The 19,719-nt window shown below is 55.3% G+C and overlaps 1 protein-coding gene across 3 annotated transcripts; it reads left to right on the top strand.

Annotated features, from left to right (window-relative positions):
- The first annotated feature begins 262 nt into the window (after nt 1-262).
- YTHDF1 (YTH N6-methyladenosine RNA binding protein 1) lies at nt 263-13,980 on the top strand. 3 transcript variants are annotated; one of them, XM_044918638.1, is made up of 6 exons: nt 369-523; nt 702-726; nt 1,126-1,131; nt 2,010-2,089; nt 9,554-11,074; nt 12,755-13,980. In XM_044918638.1, the coding sequence occupies exons 1-6, from the start codon at nt 497-499 to the stop codon at nt 12,779-12,781; spliced, it is 1,686 nt and encodes a 561-aa protein (XP_044774573.1). In that variant the 5' UTR covers nt 369-496; the 3' UTR covers nt 12,782-13,980. The 3 variants fall into 3 exon arrangements, with proteins under 3 accessions (XP_021533456.1, XP_044774573.1, XP_021533455.1); XM_021677781.1 differs by lacking the exons at nt 369-523; nt 1,126-1,131 and adding an exon at nt 263-288; XM_021677780.1 differs by lacking the exon at nt 1,126-1,131.
- Nucleotides 13,981-19,719: the final 5,739 nt, after the last annotated feature.

Raw genomic sequence — 19,719 nt, 5'->3', positions numbered from 1 at the left:
CTAGGCCCGGCAGGTGCACACCCGAGGAGCCCAGCCGCCAAACACCCGCCGCTTCCCGCTCGGCCCCCCGTTGCCCGCCCGGAGGTCGCCCACGTGACTTCCCGGGCTCGCCCCGCCCCCGCCGCGCGATACCAAGACCCGGGCGCGAGATCCGTCCCGCCGGGCGATGGCGCGCAGGCGCGGCCGTGGCGGCCTGTCGGCGCTCCCGGCCTGCTCTGCGCGCGCTGACGTCGCGCAGCCTCGTCCCTCGCCGTCGCCGCCGCCGCCATTGGAGTCGGCTCCTCGTCAGTGCGTCCCGTCCAGGCTTGTTGCCCTGCGCCGCGCCCCGCGAGCGGCCCGCGCGCCCAGTAGTCGCCGCCGCCGCCGCGCGGCCGGCGCCCGGGGAGGAGGCGGCGGGCCCTGGGCCGCGAGAGCGCGGGTGACAGGCCCGGCCTCGCGGGGAGGCCCGAGCCGGCGGGCGCCTCGGCCCCGCGCCTCGCCGGGCTGTTCATGAAGCATGTCGGCCACCAGCGTGGACCCCCAGGTAGCGGGGCCGGGGGGCCGGGGGGCCGGGGGCGCGGGGCGTCGGGGGCGCCGGTGACCGCGGGACCCGTTCGGGCCGGAGCGCGCCGCACGCCTGGGACGGGTGCTCGTGAATAACTTTGTATTTCCCTTTTCCGCGGGTTCCGTCTGCACGCACGTCCCGGCCTGCGGCGACACAGAGAACAAAAGGACAAGATAATAAAGGTAAGCCAGGTGGGCACGGGCTGTGCAGGTCCTGGAGTGGCGGAGGAGGGGCAGGAGCCCCCCGAGAGACAGCGGACTATGCGGGGAAGGAAAGGTCTAGGAAGGGCATCTGGAACCGGAAACTTTTCTCCCGTGTGCTTCCGGGAGATAAAATTTTAGGTTGTGACATTTGGGGAGGTTTGACAGTCTGAAAACAGGGGCTTTTCAAGGAGAAGTAAATAAATGGGTGGTTAGAGTGATCCCCCTCCTCCCCACTGCAGGAGGGCGGATCGGAGTGGGGGGAGGGAAGGAGGCGGCGGGGTGGGGGGTGGCTGGCTGTCTGCAGGCGCGCTGGGCGGCTCTGGGGCCACCCTGCCAGCTAGCTCGGGACCCCAGCACTTACAGCCCTTGCTTTCCGAGTCTCCGGTCATCTCTTGTGATTTTGTGGCTTCGGATAAACCCCCAAAACTCACTCTGGTGCAAACCCGTAAGTGACACTTCATGTTTACTGGGTAGACGGTGTTTAACCAGTGTGTGTTACTCGGGTGTAACCAAATATGGTTCATCATGTTTTAAGATTGGAAAAGGCCCAACACTTTATTTACCTTTGCTTTCCTTTTTTGGCTGAGCATTGTAACAGTGGAAAGTAAGTGGAGAGCGGGACAACAATGAGTTCAGAAACGTCATTCAGTTACAGCCCCTCCCAGCTGTGCTGGAAGCTCCCTGGGTCTTTGTCCTGCACACACTGTGGGGCCTGTGGAAGCACCCATCTATCTCTGTGTGGCCTACATAGTCTTCCCAGACCACGCCTTGCATTATTTTGTCTGCACTTGTATCTTGTCAACTTCTACCAAATTATGACTAAATCTTTATCAAAAACAATCAAAATTGGGACGCCTGGGTGGCTCCGATGGTTGGGCGTCTGCCTTCGGCTCAGGTCATGGTCCCAGGGTCCTGGGATCGAGTCCCACATCGGGCTCCTGGCTTAGCGGGGAGCCTGCTTCTCCCTCTCCCTCTGCCTCTCTCCCTGCTCATGCTCTCTCTCTATCTCTCTCTCTCTCTCTGTGTCTCAAATGAATGAATAAAATCTTTAAAAAAAAATTCTAAAAAATCAAAATTATCAGAAGTTCTGCATCACCATTGTAGGTAGTTATGTAAATATCAGTGGGATACTGATCTTGTTCTTTTTTAAATAAAAGCAACTTCTAGGAATTGATGGATGTAGACTTTACAGCTTTTGATTTCTATGCCTAAAAGTGATTTTCTTTAATTCAAAGATAGTATTTTTCAATTTCTTCTTCTAGTACAAAATGGTTCTTTGCATCAGAAGGATACGGTCCATGACAATGACTTTGAGCCCTACCTTTCTGGACAGTCAAATCAGGTGAGTTGTTGTTGTTGTTGTTTTTAATAACCTACTTTCTATGTTAGTTTTTCTTTAGTTTTGTAATGTACCTTTAGTGTTACGTTTCTGACTTTATTATCCTAACAACCAAGAAGCACAATATAAGATATTAGAAGTAGCATGCTGACGACTTGCTTGGACGAGTAGCCTTGAGCTACACGTGGGGCATGGGTGGGGCTGGTGTGCTCTCCGGAGGAAACAGTGTCTCATGGGGGCGGTATGCACGTGGACTTCTGTTGGTCTCAGCATTGGTGACTCAGTGATGCACTGCTTTCGACAGAGTGGAGGTGTGTGGAGTTCTTTGAAACTTCCTGGTGAGTTGTTTTGGCTCTGGGCATTAGAATTGTGGCGTAGGAGAGCATCTAAGAACCAAGCTCTGGAGTCAGACTTTGGCCTTGGGTTCAAATCTTCGCTACATCGCTGACTCCATGACACTTCCTTAGGTGGCTTGCCTTCTCTGGGTCTCAGGTCCCTTTTCTGTAGAACTGGTTGTGGTAACTGTTCACATAAAATTGTTAGGAGAGTAACAGTAGGTGGGCCACGTGAAGCTCCAACCGGTAGCTGTGCAGGCCCCGGTAGGTCACAGCTGCCCGTTTCTTAGATACTTGGCACTACAGATGTTTTGGACTGAAACATTCTTTGAGGTGTGTGTGTTGTAGGATGTTTAGCAGCCTTCCTGGCCTTCATCCACAAGATGCCATTAGTAACTGACTCCCCTACACACACACCAGCAGGACAACCAAAAATGTCTCGGCAGTGTCTCCTGGGGGCCGGCTTGCCCTTGTTAAAACCACCGGGCTAGTTGAAGTGTAGGTTTAAGCATGATGTCTACCACTTTTTTTTTTTTTTTTTTGAGAGAGAGAATGAGAGAGAGAGAGAGCACAAGAGGGGGGAGGGTCAGAGGGCGAAGCAGACTCCCCGCTGAGCAGGGAGCCCGATGTGGGACTCGATCCAGGGACTCCAGGATCATGACCTGAGCCGAAGGCTGTCGCTTGACCAACTGAGCCACCCAGGTGCCCCATGATGTCTACCACTTTTTAAATGTACTATGTTTGTTTGCTTTAGAATGAAACCAAGTTTAGCCACTTTTGCAGAGGAATAAAGTTATTTTGCCTCTTTTTTTCCCTAGTCTGCTCTTATCTAAAGTGTCTTAGAACTTAGAACTTTTCCCCATTTTTGTCCTTCTTATTGCATTGAGCAGGTCAGCAGCAAAAACACCCAGGAGACTCTTTATAGAGCCCCCCCCCCCCCACAATCCGCCCCTCCTCTGGGCAGGACCAGGTGCTGCAGAGGAGAACTGCCCTGGCCTCAGTGATGCATTGCCAGAGATAATGGCAGGCAGTTAAATGGACTTATTTTATCTTGGTATCTTATTTGTTCGTTACGTGATTTGACTATCATAGCAGTAGGGTGTTCTAAGTTTTAACCAGAGAAAAGTGGAGGGGGGATTGCTTCAAATACACTTGAAATGTTTTTATAAGGCAGGAGCTTTCATGTTAATTGGGAGGCCTTGGTTGGAAGTGGAGCAGATGATTTTCCGTCAGGAGGGTAGTTACAGCTATTCACCCCGGGGAAGCCAGCTGCGAAGACCGCTGTAGGTAGACGCTCCATGAACAGCCATAAAACAGTCGCTGTTTGTCCCGGCTGTTAGCGTGTGTAGTTTTCAGCAAGATGGTTAATCAGCACATTGCTTAAGAGTAAATCCACGTTCTTGGCTGCGAACAGGTTTTCCAGAAACACCCCACTGTTGGAGTGTAGGAAGCAGGTAACACTGGAGAGCTCTTAGATCCTAATTCTCCTGGTCCTCTTGTTCTGTGGATGAAGAAGAGGCCTGGTTTGCCCAAGTGATGGAGCCAGTTTGTGGCAGAGCTCCGTTCCCCAGTGATGGGGTGGGAGGGTGGGGGGACGTGTCTCTTCCCGCCACGGCAAGGGCTCCTTTTGTGCTTGTGTCTGTTACTCCTTTCTTCCTGGGGGCGGGGGGGGGCACCATGCAGTGTGGCCTCCTTGCAGACAAGCCCCTGGGGATGGATGACACGTCCAGTTTTGGACTCTGCTGGTGAAGATTGCTGTTGAGGAAAGAAAGCACCTGCATGCTGGTCGTCCGGGTCTCGGATTGAGGGTACGGCTGCTGCTGAGTGAGTGAGAGAAGTGGTTTGGGTGGCCAGGAGCTGCACGCCTGCAGTCGCCCGCCGTGTGCTCGTCCCGAGTGACGTGTCGATGAGCGACAGGCTGCACGTATGTGAAGGTGCACACAAGTGACTCGTCCTGTGCGCGGCCACCATAGTGAAGGCGGTGGGTAGAGCCGGCAGCCCCGCGGTGCTTTGTGGTTTGTTTCACCCAGATGTTTGTAGTAGCAAGTTGGAGCCTCTTTCAGTTTTTGTGTTTGAAGTTTTAATACCTGGGATGATTAGGAAAGTGTTTCAGAGCAGGCCTTTCAAGTTAATTTAACTTGGAATGCACTGTAACGGAAGTGTTGTCCTCGGGGCAGGTGATTTTTTTTTTTCCCACAGAAAAGTCTCGGGACACTGCTTCTGGTGTGTTTTTTTTTCCTTCCTAGTTGCCCCCAGGACCATCCTACATTGACGTAGCAGCTCTGGATCCCCTTGTGTGACATGGAACACGTTTCAGTCAGCTTTAGGGAATGGTGGGGGGAGGGAGAACCCTGGGGAGCAGAGGGGCTCTGGGTGGGGCTTTAGGGGAGGGGTTATGGAGGGGCTCTGGGTGGGGATTCTGGGGGGGGGGGGTTTGGGGGGGGGATTCGGGGGGAGGGGTTCTAGCTGAGGATTCTGGGAGAGGTGGCTCTGGGTGGGGATTCTGGGGGAGGGGCTCTGGGTGGGATTCTGGGCAAGGGGTTCTGGAGAAATTCTGGGGGCAGCATTCTGGGTGGGGATTCTGGGGGAGGGGCCAGGCAGTGTGGGCACTATGGGAGTTAAGCAAGGGCAGCTGGGACTACGTACTCAGTTGTCAACAGATTGGTTTGCCTGGTCATGTGAGACAGGGACAGAAGGGAACAGGAGTAAACTTTCCTAGTTTTTTCTCAGTAATTCAGTTGTGCTGTCAGTGTAATAGGACACGTTCACTTTATAGGAATGTTGTGTAAACTCTCCTGTTCCGAGTCTCAGTGCTGGTCGCTCATAGTTGGTTTCAGCTCGTCCTGAAGCATTGTTCTGGAAAGCCGTGCCAGCCGTCACCCCGGTGCAGGGAGGCCTGCTCTGCACTTGGAGCAGGACCACCTGAGGCTAGCGGGAGGTGCTTTAGGGTCAGGGTGTCCTGGGCTCTCTGTGTCTCTTCATGGACCTGGTACGCCAGCTCTCAGAAGTTACCTCCTGGTTAAGTTGAAATTTGTACCTCCTTACGCTTTGCAGGGAGCTTCTGTCTGGCCTGGAGAGGTGTTCGGTTTATAAAGACAAACTCGTCTTGAAAATTGTGCTCAGCTGTCGCCCAGGGTTTCTGGCAGGTTGGGGGGTTTCACCCACCAGCACAAAGCCAGGCTACACCGATGCCCTGTTGGTGGCCTATGTCACATGAAGGGCCCGTGAGCCCCGTGGCTTATGGCTCGCTCTGTGCTGGGCCGTCGTGGTGGGCTTGGGTGACAGGAGGGGCTGGCGAGGAGTGCATGGTCTTGTAGGCTGTAGCCTCCAGTGATGCCAGCCAGCCAGTGAGGACAGGTCATCACGGAGTGCGGCTGGCGGGGCCTAGTGGTATCTTTGCGTACTTCTCGTTGTCTCCTTGCTCAAAACTACGTACCTCCAGCTGGAGACAAAGGCACACATCCTCTGTGTCAGAAACCGGGCTCCCTGCACACAGCCCCACCAGGCGAGGGCCTGCAGCCACAGTCCTCTTGCTCAGGGACACATGCAGCCGGACCCGTATCCCCAGGGCTTCCGCCCCGTGCACCTGCTGGGCCTCAGAGCTTCGTGCCCAGCATCTGCGTCCCTTTGATCCTTTCCCTGTTTACTTAATTTACTTAAGCTTCAGTTCTGGCCATTCAGAATGAGTTCCTTTTCTTTCTCTTTTAGTGTGGCTAAATTTTTTTAAGTATGAAAAAGTTTGAATTTTAGGGTAGATTATTGTTTTTTATTATGGTTTTTCAGTGAAAATGATGTAGGGATAATAGTCACTGACTTGGAAATCTGTGTTGTCTGGAGTGCCCGTTTTGTTTATCATTTTGGATGTGGCTTCAAGGAAGCACCCGAGGAGTCCAGCGCCTGGCAGTGTCTTTTCTTACTTCTATTGCCTAATCTTGCCCTGAAGATGTGTCAGCCTCCCTTTTTTGAGGTCCTGTACTCTACCAAAGGCTGTGTGTAGAATGTGTGTGAGAGCATTGGTCAGGGTGGTGGTTTTACCTGTGTTGTCCTTACGGAGATTTGTTGTGTGGCCGACATGCTGAGGGAAAGCCCGGCGTGTGTTTGCACTCCTCAGCGTGTGTGCCTGCATCCCTGGTACCTGGACTTCTCTTTGGCAGCCCTGGGTGCACAGCGGGCTGAGTAGGCTGCTTGTTTGGTGTCAGCGAGCCAGGCTGAGCCATGGTCAGTGGCAGCGTGTCCGTTGGGAGCAAGCGTTCCGGGCTGCGTCTGGCCTTGTCCGGGGTGGGGCCCTGTCAATGGGGGTCACATTCCAGATCACCTTCACAAGTGAGTAGAATGTCAGTTTTTCTGGAAGTTGAGGCTGGAGCCATTGGCCCCAACGCATTGCAGATGGACCGACAGACTGACCGGGGCCGCTGGGAGGAGAGTGTGTGGTCCAGAGAGCAAGTAAGGGGGTGAACACATCCAGGTCTTCTTACAGGATGAATGACTGACTTCACAGAGTTTTGCAGACTGATTTGTTGCTTGGCTTTCAGAGCTTCGAAAGAAAGATGACTGGTGTAGCAGGAAATAGCTGCCGGTCAGATGAGGTATAGGCAGAAGGTAGGCTCACACACACGGCCTGCCAGGCACCCCTCGTGCCCCGGTGAGGATGGGCAGCATTGGGAGGAGGCGGGCAGGGCTGGCATGGAGCCCAGCTCCTGGGTGTTGGTGGTGGGCTGCTCGGGGAGTGCCAGGGCCTGTGCGGAGGAGGACCGTGTGAATGCTAGTGCAGGCGTGCACCGCGGTGCCTGGTGGCTCAGCTCCTAGTGGGCCTGCAGCCACCCGTGGACACTCTCGCTGCAGGACCGCTCCTTCATCTGGCAACCAGAAGTGAGTCTTCATTGCTTTCGCCATAAGAACATAGTGCTCAAAAAAAACCCCAGCAACATAGTGCTCAGGGGGAGGGGGTTGAGTCCTCATAGCCAGGGCTGACCCTTCGCTCCCAGACACACCCTTGCCTCTGTCTGCCTCCGGAGCAGAGATGCGGGATTCAGGGGATGCCGACTGGGTTGCTTCATCTTTGCCCTGGACAGTCCTGCTTCCGTGGAAGCCACTGAGAACCGCCTCTGCACAGCGGGGTCTGTGGGACTGGAATGCTAGGTTTTTCCACTCCCCGGTAGGACTTCAAGTGGTTACTGTAACATATGTTGTCTCGGGTCTTAAGTTATGTCCCGTTATGGTTAAGGGTTAAGTGTGAGTCACGAGTGAGGTACCGACCCTGTGGGAGTCCTGTGCAGAGAGCACCTGGCGTCTCGTGAACTGTCTTTGGATGCTGAGGTCCAGCGACCAAGGCTTTGGTCCATGGGGCTGCCCCTCACCTCGCAGAGCATGTCCTCTGCCCAGACCTGGTGATTTGCTCTCTCTCGATTGGCCCCTTCAAGAGGCTTCTTTGAGGGCCCAGGTTGGGTGCGGGCAAACTGAGGGAGAGGTTCTAGGAAAGGGGCCAGAATCACTGAAATCCTTTCAAGGGAGGGTAGCTCCAGCTGTTCCGAGGCTTGTAGAACATTGATGGTGGCCATTTGTTGTCTTTTTTTTTTTTTTTAAACTTCCTGAGCACCTTAAGGATTTTTGTTACAGGGGAAATAGTTAATTGCATTTTAAAAACTGATTTTGGAATAGTCTGCAGCGAACAGGAAGGAACTGTGATGCTTGAAGCCCCATGAATCCTAGATGGGACAGGGAGGGGGGAGGTGGCCGTGGAGACTGGCAGCCAGGGGGCTGGGTCACCACAGTCACGTATTGTGCTGGGACTGCGGGGGGAGCAGCCTGTTCTCTATAGGGTCCTCTGGGGGTCTGCAGAGTTACTCCGCATTCCCATTGCAGGGAAGCAGAGATGCTTGCTTGTCTGGTACTCCAGCCCTCCATGGCTGCCTCAGCCCAGCTCCCACCTTGTCAGTCCCTGGGACTGGAGGTGGCAGCAGACACCCTGTGCCAGCTGGGGCAGCAGGTCTTCTCACCTGAAGATAGGCGTGGGGTTGGAGGAGGGGGTTTCTAGCCAGTGCTCTCCATGTAGGACTTTCTGGTTATCTGGGGTGGAAGGTAGGGGAGAGGATGGGGACAAGTCAGAAGATGGTGTCACAGACTGGGAAGCTTGCCGCTGCCCCCCACTCTTGTTTTCCTTTGCAGCCTTTCCACTTTTAGGTCAGCTGCCCTGGGTGGGAAGCCTCCCCCCCAACACCCCCCAGCACTCACGCCCCGCGGGAAACCATTTAAGTCACCCACAGTGGCATGGCCTGGGGGGCCCAGTTCTGGCCAGACCCCCAGTGAGTCTCTCCCCAAGGAGGTGCCTTGTCAGAACTGCTGACCCCAGGTGTAAATCTGCGCCCTGGGCTGGCTTCCAGAGACTCTGAGATAAGCCCCTGCTGCCTCGAGGGGTGGTCTGGCTGCCACACAGGTGGTTCCTCAGTCAGGGACCCCAGGTTTGGTTGGAGCCCGATGTGAGGGCCTCTCCGGCTCAGAGAGCAGGGAGGACACAGAGTTTTGGTGAAGGAGCTGTCAGAGCCACTGTGAGAGCCCAAGGCGACGCCCAGGACAGGGTGGGGATATGAGATGGCGAGACCCCTTTGGACTCGGAAGAGGGGGTGGGCTGTCAGGAGAGGCGTGTGGGAAAGGGTATTGCGGGGGGCGGGGGCGGGACACCCTGGGCGTGTTGAGCAGTCAGCTTGAGACCAGGCTGTGGGGCGAGTGTCCCTGAGCACCCCAGCTTGTCCTGCAGCTCAGAACCTCTCATTGCCTGTGTGAAGCCGTCTTCACCTTCTGTGCTGCCCGCGCTGTCGTGTGTGGGTCAGCATCACTGCCGGCCGGATGGGTCGATTCCTCACTCCGGGTCCACTCCTTGGTGGGGGGAGAGGGGACTGCCGAGTAGACTGCAGACAGCCAGTGGTAGAGTGGCTGAGCCTGGTCACGTCAGCTGGACTCAGGACGTCGCAGACGGACACCGGGCTTCTCTGAGTCCCGGCTTTGTTCTCAGTCGGTGCCCTTAGCCTTCCCGTCGGCAGGCACGTGCTCTGAAGTCAGCCTGTACTTACGTAGGAAATCCCCTCCGGCTTGTGTCTTGAAAGCAGCCTAACTCATCCCGTGCTTGTTTCCCCAGAGTAACAGTTACCCCTCCATGGCGGATCCTTACCTGTCCAGCTATTACCCACCGTCCATCGGATTTCCTTACTCCCTCAACGAGGCACCCTGGTCTACCGGAGGGGACCCTCCGATCCCATACCTCACCACCTATGGACAGCTCAGTAACGGAGACCATCATTTTATGCATGATGCTGTTTTTGGGCAGCCTGGGGGCCTGGGAAACAACATCTATCAACACAGGTTTAATTTTTTCCCCGAAAACCCTGCCTTCTCGGCCTGGGGGACAAGTGGGTCTCAGGGGCAGCAGGCTCAGAGCTCCGCGTATGGGAGCAGCTACACTTACCCACCAAGCTCTCTGGGTGGCACGATTGTGGATGGGCAGACGGGCTTTCACAGTGACACCCTCAACAAGGCCCCTGGAATGAACAGCCTGGAGCAGGGCATGGTGGGCCTGAAGATCGGGGATGTCACCACCTCTGCCGTCAAGACTGTGGGGTCAGTCGTTAGCAGTGTGGCGATGACTGGTGTCCTTTCTGGCAATGGTGGGACAGGCGTAAATATGCCAGTTTCAAAGCCGACCTCGTGGGCTGCCATTGCCAGCAAGCCGGCAAAACCCCAGCCGAAAATTAAAGCTAAGAGCGGACCTGTAATCGGGGCTGCCCTGCCCCCTCCACCGATAAAGCATAACATGGACATTGGCACCTGGGACAACAAGGGGCCCATGCCCAAGGCTCCGGCTCCCCAGCAGACTCCGGCCCCCCAGTCTGCCCCCCAGTCCCAGCCGGTTGTGCAGCCTCTTCCCGCTCAGCCTCCCCCTTTGGCCCAACCACAGTATCCGAACCCTCAGCAGCCACCCCAAACCCGCTGGGTCGCCCCTCGCAACAGAAATGTGGCATTTGGGCAGAGTGGAGGGACCGGCGGTGATGGTAACTCTCCTGGAAATGCCCAGCCTAATTCTGCCCCCACCGTGGAGTCCCACCCCGTTCTTGAGAAACTGAAAGCTGCCCACAGCTATAACCCTAAAGAGTTTGATTGGAATCTTAAAAGCGGACGTGTTTTCATCATAAAAAGCTACTCCGAGGACGACATCCACCGCTCCATCAAGTACTCCATCTGGTGCAGCACCGAGCATGGCAACAAGCGTCTGGACGGTGCGTTCCGTGCCGCGAGCAGCAAGGGGCCGGTGTACCTGCTTTTCAGCGTCAACGGGAGCGGGCACTTCTGCGGGGTGGCGGAGATGAGGTCGCCCGTGGACTACGGCACGAGCGCTGGGGTCTGGTCTCAGGACAAGTGGAAGGGCAAGTTCGACGTGAAGTGGATCTTCGTCAAGGACGTGCCCAACAACCAGCTCCGGCACATCAGGCTGGAGAACAATGACAACAAGCCGGTCACCAACTCCCGCGACACCCAGGAGGTGCCCTTAGAAAAAGCAAAGCAAGTGCTGAAAATTATCGCTTCCTACAAGCACACAACCTCCATCTTTGACGACTTTTCTCACTATGAGAAGCGCCAGGAGGAGGAGGAGGTGGTGCGCAAGGTGAGTCTGGCTTCCTCAGACACGGGCTCTGGAGGCCCCGGGCCAGAGCTGAGGCTGAAGGCCGTGCGCGCTGGGTGGGGCCCGGGGACCGCCAGTTCCCAGTGGCCTGCAGCAGGGGCAGCACGGTCATGGGAGGGTGTGGGCAGCGTCATCTGTGCTTCCCAAGCATGGTCCCCAGCGGTGATGTGTAAGTGGAATGTCACTACGTAACTTTTCCGTTTTCAGAGAACATAATGATTGGGACCACAGTGCACAGCCTCTGTCAGGAACACTTAGGAATGACATTCTGTGGCACTGGGGTCGACCAGCAGGGCTGTTGGGGCTGCAGGCCCTGCCCTCAGCGGGCGGGAAGCCCTGGTCTAGAGGCCGTTGCTTCTTTCTCCCTCAAAACCCCAGTGTCTTAGTCTGGAACCCTGCATCTAGGTGGTAAAGAGCTGGGGGTGGGGTAACAGTGAGCATCTGGAATCCAGAGTGCAAGCCTCGTAGTGGGCTGTGAGGTTGGCTCCGTTTCCCGCCCTGTGACCAAGAAAGTCCCAGGCCTGAGCTGGCGTAGCCCATGGGAGTGACTGTGTGTGCTGTAGGAGAACAGGGCTCAGACGCCTGTGAACTGGCCCAGAAATGGGAAGAATGACAGCGTAACACACTTTGTAAAGCTGGTTTGTCTGAGAGAGTTCATCCCGAGTTTTGCCGTGCTTTTCTGATATTAAAATATCCTTTTCTTAAGCTTCGGTTGACAGTAGATGGGTTTGCGGCCCGTTTTAGCTGAAAGGCACATAATGGGGCACATAGATAACAGTGCTGTTTGCGGTTTTAGAAGCTACACCTGCTGTAGCAAGTTTGTAAGACGTGAAAATGACTTGGTCCCTCTTTCATTGTAGTGGAAAAGAGAGGGGCTTGTCATTATTTCCAGTTAGTGAAAGTCTGTGTTTTAACTCTTTTAAGTATAAAATAAAATACTGAATTGCTGACTTTACAGGGATAGAGCAGAGGTCATTGGTAACGAAGCTGAAGACCCTTGGTGGGTTTTAGGCCTGTGCATGGCTGTGGTTTATCTTAGATCCTGTGGCACTTGGGTCTTTTCCTGAAGCTCAGTAGGTTCTGGAAGTTGTTTGAGGTTAGGGGTAAATTTCTGCCCATGACCCGGTTGGTGTTTTAAGGTTCTAGGGTCCTAAACGTACGTTAGCGAGTGGGGTTTGGGAAGAGGAAGTCTTTGAGTTGGTCCATGGGTTCCTGCCTGCAGGCAGACTGAGGCCGTTCACGGCTTTGAGCTGTCCTCCAGTGAGCTCGAGAGAGAATTGAAATTCCACCAGAACACTGCTGGTGTGCTTCTTAGACCCGTGTCTCCATGTCTCAGGCTGAGTTTAGTTGCAACATTTTAGGAAGGACCGAGGGGGCTTCTGACCCTATTGATGAGAAGCCAGACAGGCAGACGTGGGGAGAGGTGGGGCTGTGTGTGAGGGGAGACACACCTGGCCAGAGGGGCCTTGCCTCGAGCGGGTGGATGCCGTGGGTGGGTGGCTCTCGGAGGCCTGGTTCCCGTGCTGCCGTGGCCTGGCCAGTGCCGGGGGGTGCACCGGTCCCAGGCAGGGCCACAGCCCACCGGGCAGCCTGGGACCTCGCTTCTGAGGGAGTGTGTGTGGCATGTTCACTCAGTTTGTTAAACTCTTTTTCTTTTTACAGGAACGGCAGAATCGAAACAAACAATAAGGATGAACCGGCATCTTCTGTGTTCTGACATTTGACTGAAAAAGCTTAAGAACGTGTGCTTGGTGCTGTTGTCTTGTGCAGGGCCTGACTCGTTGCATCTTTATGCTCTTTGTCTTTTATTTTTGCCCAGATGGATCTGCGTTCATTTGTATTTTTCTATGTATTATAGTATTACAGAGCTCACTAATAAAGGAATGTGTTTTGTCCGCTTGTTAGTCAGACCTAACGTGAAACACAAGCACCCTTCACGACAGAACAGAAAACCTCATACGTCCCAAAGGTTCTCTTGTTGTTTGGCAGAAGTTATGTTCTTACTCTGAGTCACTGTCACTTAACATCTTTATAGGGGACTTTCTCACCCTTTCTTACTTTCTAGCAAACACGAGAAACCATGGCTTGTTTTGTCATTTACTGTATTCTGTTAAAATACTTCTCAAAATGCTGAAATCAACAGGTTAATGATCACCTTGTTTGGCCAGTTTGCTATTTTTATTGCCCATTATCTGTCTAAAATGCTAGTCTGTCCACTTGACTTTTCTACTAGACAGAAAGATAGATTTGAGTTTTTCAGATTCGGTGAGCATGCTGTGTTGGTGCGGAGTGTCCCTCGCGGCTCCTCGACCCCGGCGGGGCGGATGTGGGGTGGCTGGCGGAGGCCTGGGCTCAGCGGTCAGCCGGGCTCAGCTGTGTGCGGCCATCCTGAGCCGGCTCTTGACTTGCGAATCCCAGTGCCATTCTGAGCTGTTTACCCACGACGCTGAGCTTCCCTCGTAGGACCTCCAGTGCAGCTGGTGCTGGGACTGTCCTTCCACGGTGTGCGGCGGGTTTCGTTTTCCTGTCGAAGGGGTGAAAACAAAAACAAAAAACCTTTGAGAAACTGAGTTTGCTGTCCTGTGTTGTGGAATGAGGGACCTTGAAGAACTCGCTGCCACCTGGAGTCTGACTCTAAGCATGAAAATGGTGCTCACGCCAGTCGCCCCAGCACAGTCTGCACGCGCCCGTTGTAGGGGATCTGACTGTTTAGAGAGCAGGTACCTTCTGAAAACTATTTACTCCAAAAGACCCTCTGAGTTCAAGTTTAAGCTGTATTATTTAGACTTGTATTGAGAACGTGTCATTCTCTGAACTGTTACCGCCTGTACAGAGTCACGGACAACACCGGATAACTTTTCCTCTGGAGAATACAAGCCTTAATAAACAATACCTATTTAGTAAGTCTGCTGTCCTGTCATTCTTAGCTGCGTCTGAGACGCCATCTCTGTTGTCTGCAGCAGGGAGCCAGTAATCCCCCGAAACCGCACAATATCCTAACTTCACTCACCCTGCGCTATGCTTTGTGGAAAAGATTAAAGGAACTTTTTCCTTTTTTTTTTTCAATTTTCTCTAGCCCAGTATGGGGCTTGAACTCAGGACCCTGAGATTAGGAGTTGCATGCTCTACTGACTGAGTCAGCCAGGCAACTTCGTAAAGATCCAGTTCTCACTCAGAGTTTGTAGTCCCCTGAACATATTGCAAGCCTTTTCAGACGTAAGCGAAGTTGCAGGAGTTCCGTGAGCGTCCTGCGTCCACTGCCCGGTTGCCCGCACTGACCTTCCTCCGTCCACTCGTCAGCTGCAGACACCAGCACGCCCTCCCTAAGTCAGCATGTGCATCAGGAAGTTTCATGCTTGGGGCGCCTGGGCGGCTCAGTCGGTGAAGGATCTGCCTTCGGCTCGGGTCATGATCCCGGGGTCCTGGGATCGAGCCCCACATCGGGCTCCCTGCTCTGCGGGGAGCCTGCTTCTCCTCCTCCCCGCTTGTGCTCTCTCTTGCTTCTCTTGCTATCTCTGCCTCTCTCAAATAAAATCCTTTTTAAAAAAGGAAGTTTAATGCTTGTACAGTTTGTTTTACTGTTGCAGTAAAATTTACAGACAGATGCAGAAACCTTAAAAGTTTTGAAGTTTGAGATAGAGTTAAGGACACAGGACGTGAGCAGCACCCCAGAACACTTTCTCCCATGCTTTCCTGGGTACATGCCCCACCAGGACCCGGTCGTCGGTGTGTGGGCATGGCAGGTGAACACAGGAAGCCCAGCCCTGCGCCCTGCCAGATTGAGCTGGAGATTTTCCACTCCCCACCTGGTGAGTATTCTACCCGTTTACAAATGCAGCTCTGTTTGCTCAGAATGATTTCTCGGATTTTACTTTGGAAAGTGAGCATCAGACCTTGGGTGCCGTTTTCTTCCGTGTGCTTGGCCACTGGGCTCCCTTAAAAGATTGAGTGGTCCCTAGCTTGCAAGATGACTGGCTGAGCAGCGCCCCCACCTTCAGTTGGGGTTGAAGCAACAGAGGGCCCAGGGCTTTCATGGGCATGCAAGGAGGGGCTGGCTGTTCATTACTGAGAAGCAGGGGCTGGGACGGCCACTCGGTTTGTCTATGAGATCAGTTCCTCAGATGTCACCGAGTAGGAAGGCTCCCTCCAAACCCTGCCAGCTGGACTGGCCCCTGGGAGTGGAGGTCAGGGGCTGCAGACCGCTGGCTGTTGGGGGAGGGAATCACATCCAAGGAAGGAAAGAACGTGTGTGTTGTGGCGGGGAAGGGCTGTAGGGGTGCATGCACTTCTAAGCAGGACAGGTTTTGCTTATAAAGGGCTGCATGATGTTAGTATCTGCCCCCCAAGCCAACCGAGTCAGCTCTAGCCTTTACCCAAAGGCACGCCATTCACAGGTGATTCTTTTGTGCGGGCATTTAGCTGACGAGAGGGAGTCCCGGAGAGAACGCTGGCTGGACCTGCCTGCCGGTGGCTTCTCCCCAGCTGGGGTTCTGTACCGCCTCGCGTGCCTCATGGTCCGAGATCGAGGAGCTCCTCTCCCTCCAGTAGGATGAGGGCAGGTCACTTGCTCAGTTTCCTAGCTGTGGTCAGGGAGTGGGGCCCTTATTGGGCCTGTGAGGGTGAGCACTGTGGGCAAGCAGCAGGGCCTCTGGGCCTGCACGATGGTCGTGCAGATAAACTTCCACCTCTCCCTGTTCCCTCGGGCTCTGCCTGCCTGTGCCCTGTGTGGTCTGTCTCCTCTTGCTCAGCTTGGAGTTAATATTTGCATGTTCAGGTTTTTTCCCCCAAAACCAATGTGTTAGAAAAGGTATTTGAACCGTTGTCTTGCATGATATTTTTACTATATTTTTTTCTGTGGATGAGAGGGTGAATTTTTTTTGAGCTTGGAACACCCAGTGGACTGTCCCAGAGTCCATCTTTGTTTACTGGAAAGCTCCCCCCACCCCGGGCCACCCTGGAAGAGGACCCGGGTAAGGGTGTGAATAGTGTGCCACTGTTGGACACTCACTGGGAAGTAGCTGTTTGGATCCCTCCTTCCCTGGCAGCCGGGCACAGGCTTCGGTGCCCCCTGGATGCGGGGCGGGGGCTTAAGCCCTGCACACAGATGAGGTCTCCTCCTGCTTGTGCCGCCTGCCCTTGCTCGGGAAGAGCCAGGACCAGGTTTGGGCTGTGCCCCTGTGAGGTGACCTTCCTGTAGGGCAGCTCCGGGAGTGACCTGGGAGGTGCCCCGACCTGCGGTGGCACAGGGCATGAGGGTCAGCTCAGAGGCCTTGCGAGGCCACGCTCTCGATCACCCACATGGTGTTTGTGGCCCCCCTCCAAGAGTGTAGCCTGCCCTGACTCAGAGTGCCCAACCTCTGCCAACAGCTGGGTGGAGCTCAAGGCTCATGGGTGGCGTCACGTGCCTTCTGGACACATGCTGAATGCCACTGGTATGCAGCAGTGACCCCAGCTCCTCGTCTCCTTCCTGCCAGCTCTGAGGCCTCAAGACAGACTTGGGCTGTCCAAGACTGGCCCGTCAGCTGGAAGCGGACATGGAGACACAGGGTGCCCTGAAGCTGTGGTGTCCCATGCAAGGGTTGACCCAAACACCCAGGTGCCGTGGCCCATGGGAGAGGGCATTCCTGCCGAGGGGAGGGCTCCCGTACCGAAGGCCTGGCCAGCTGAGTGTGGGTGCAGGAGCTGGGGGTGCATTTCTTGTTTTCAAACTTTTTATTTGGAGTAACGACAAGTTTACAGAAGAGTTGCAACAGCAAGAATAGTGCAGAGAATACCTTTTACCTGGATTTGCTTGTTAACATTTTGCCCCATTTCCTTGATCATGTGCTTACTGTGTATGTGCATGTATGCATATGTGTGCGTGTATGTGTGTACATACGTGTATGTGTGCATGTAGGTGTGTGTGAATGTAGGTGTGTGTCTAAGTGTGCATGTGTTGTACGTGTGTGTATCCAGGTGTGTGTATGCAAGTGTGTTATACATGTGTGTAATCAGATGTACGTGTGTGTGCAGGTTTATGGGTGTGTGTGTGTGCATGGAGGTTACATGTGTGGAGTTGTGTGTGTGTGCAATTCTGAGGGTGTGAATATGTGTATATCCAGGTGTGCAGGTGTGTGTGCGGGTGTGTGTGCAGGGTGTATGTGTATATAAGTGTGCAGGTGTGTGCGTGTGTGCAGTTGTGAGTGCAGGTGAGTGTACGCAGGTGTGTGTGCATGTGTGTAGGTGTGCAGGTGTGTGTGCGGGTGTGTGCGCAGGGTTGCATGTGCAGGTGTGTGTAGGCGTGTGCACGGTGTATATATATATGCAGGTGTGTGTGCACGTTTTGTGCACTATTTGAGGTCTGCAGTGCATCTTTCACTCACATACTCCAGCGTGGTTTTGACCCCAGCTTGTTAGGCTCTTCAATGAGTGGGAAAGGGCTGTGACTCTCACCTGAGGCCCCGTCTGATTCTAATTTGGTCATTAACACAATAGTGTCCTTTACAGCATTCTGGGGAGGGCCAGGCTCTAACCCTGTGTCTGGACGAAGCCTCAAGGTCGACACTCCATTGACCTGCCCCCACCCCGTTCCCCTGCTCTGGAAGATGACACCCCCACACACACCTTCTTGCAGCCTAATGGGGAGGCCCTGGGTCCATTCCACCCCTTGCAGTGCTCCTTGGGTGGCTGGTCCCTCGGTGGCCGCCTCTGCAGACGTAGGAGGTCGAGGGCAGCTGGTGATTGCTCTCCGGTCCAGCGCACTGTGAGCACGTCTTTGTGGCCAGGGAAGCCCTGCATGGTTGGCCTCTGGAAGTGGATGTGGGTTTAGCCCGGGGGCCGGCACGAAGAGAGGCGGGCACCTGCCGGCAGAGGTAGGTGTCAGGGGTCCCAGGGCTGGGCTGCCGGGGTGCTGATGCCAGGAGCATGCCCCCTTCCTTCCTTTTGACCTGGGCACGCAAAAGGGTGCTGCTTCCCTGGCAGCTGGAGGCACCACAGAGCCCTTCCTGCTGGTGGGGTGGGGGACCTGCAGAGGTCCCCTAGCTGACAGCGCCCCCCAGCTCGTGGGAGCCATCATCTGAGCGGTGTCCCCAGTGACGCTGTCATCTGCACCCCCGCTGTGGGTCTCAGAGGTGCGGTGTGGGCAGGAAGGCTGCTCCCTGCCTTGCGTCCGGGTGTGGTGCAGGTGAAGGTTCTCATGCGGCTCTGGTAGGGTGAGGTCCCCCCGGTGCTTCATGCCTGAGTCCTGCGACAGTCCCGCCAAGGCCAGAGGGATGGTGCCTGCGGTTCCTCCCTTACGGTTGGCTGAATGGCACCCTTGGCCCGTCTCCCGTCTCCCCTGGGCTGATGTCAGGTGCAGGCACCTGAATCCTGCCACCGTTAGAGTAGATTTGTTCCTTCCTGCTGGGCTTTCCCCTTCCCCTCCCCCGAAGCCCTGAAGTCGGGGAAACTGGAACTCAGCCTCTGGGACACTGGCCATCCGCTGTCTTCAAGGGAACAGAGCTTGATGACACAGTCCCTTGCCTCTGAGGGCCACTGGGCCAGCTGGGGATGAGCCCCTCCCAGGGGTCCCAGAGAGTGTCAGAGAGTGAGCAGACGTGGCCTGCTGCTGCAGGAACGCCAGAGGAAGGAGGGGGCGGGTGGATGGGTGCTTGGCTGGGGGTCTTCCTGGAGAAGGCAGGATGCAGGACGAGCCAGGCTATGAACTGCTCGCGCCCCGGGGCGGGGGGCCAGAAGTCTGTGGTCTCCCCAGCAAGCACAGGTAGGGGGGCTCATGGGGCAGAGCAGCCAAGTCCATACCTAGGGGGTCGGGGTGAGGGGTATTGGGGTGCAGGTGGGAGAGCAGCAGGCAACTAGGCATCTGCAGCAGGAGCTCAGGAGTGGGCAAGGGCACAGGATTGTGGTCTGTGAGGGACGTGGTCAGGGCAGCAGGTGAGGAGGCCAGAAGCTGGAGGCTGTACCCAGGCTGCTTGCTGGGAGCTGGTCCTGCCCTGAACAGTGGCCCCGACCTGAGCAGGCTCCATGTCTGTCTCCACCCCTGAGAGCCAGGGGTGAGGTCCCAGCCTTCTGGGGGGCTCCTGGTGCTCAGAGTCCCAGCTACACAGGGGTAGGTAGGACAGTAAATGTGGGTGTCACCCAGAAGACAAGTAGCCCTCCCGGCCTCCCCAGGATGGTCCCCTGTGGGGGCAGTGAAGCTTGGGGCTGGCCAGCTGTAGTCTGCACCTGGTGGCCTGGGGTTTCAGGTGGGAACATCGCAGAGCTGTCTCTGCTCTTGCCTGTGTCCACGGTTTTACTGGCCATAGAGGGGTGCCACCTGGTGGACACCAGGATGGGGTGGGTCAGGGAGGCCCTACCTGGCCTGGAGGGCAGAACCTGCGTGGAGAGAACGGTAGACTTTGAGCAGCCTGGGACGATGGCAGGGGTTCTGGTCTGCCTCTCTTGGCCAGTCCCCAGCCCTGGTGGCCAGTGAAGGACCCCAGATGGGGAGGAATAAGGAAATGATGAAAGGAGAGCCTGGCCCTGGGAACACTGGGGCTTTGATGCCTGTCTTGGGGTAGCCAGGGAAGCCTCCAGAAGACAAACGTCAACTTGAGGTCTGAAGGGTGATTAGGGGAGCGGGTGAAGTGGGTAGGAGGAGAGCCTTCCCCTTA

Source organism: Neomonachus schauinslandi, chromosome 10 (assembly GCF_002201575.2).
Source record: "Neomonachus schauinslandi chromosome 10, ASM220157v2, whole genome shotgun sequence".
In the NCBI taxonomy this organism is placed as follows: domain Eukaryota; kingdom Metazoa; phylum Chordata; class Mammalia; order Carnivora; family Phocidae; genus Neomonachus; species Neomonachus schauinslandi.
This window is presented reverse-complemented; position numbering and strand designations above follow the sequence as displayed.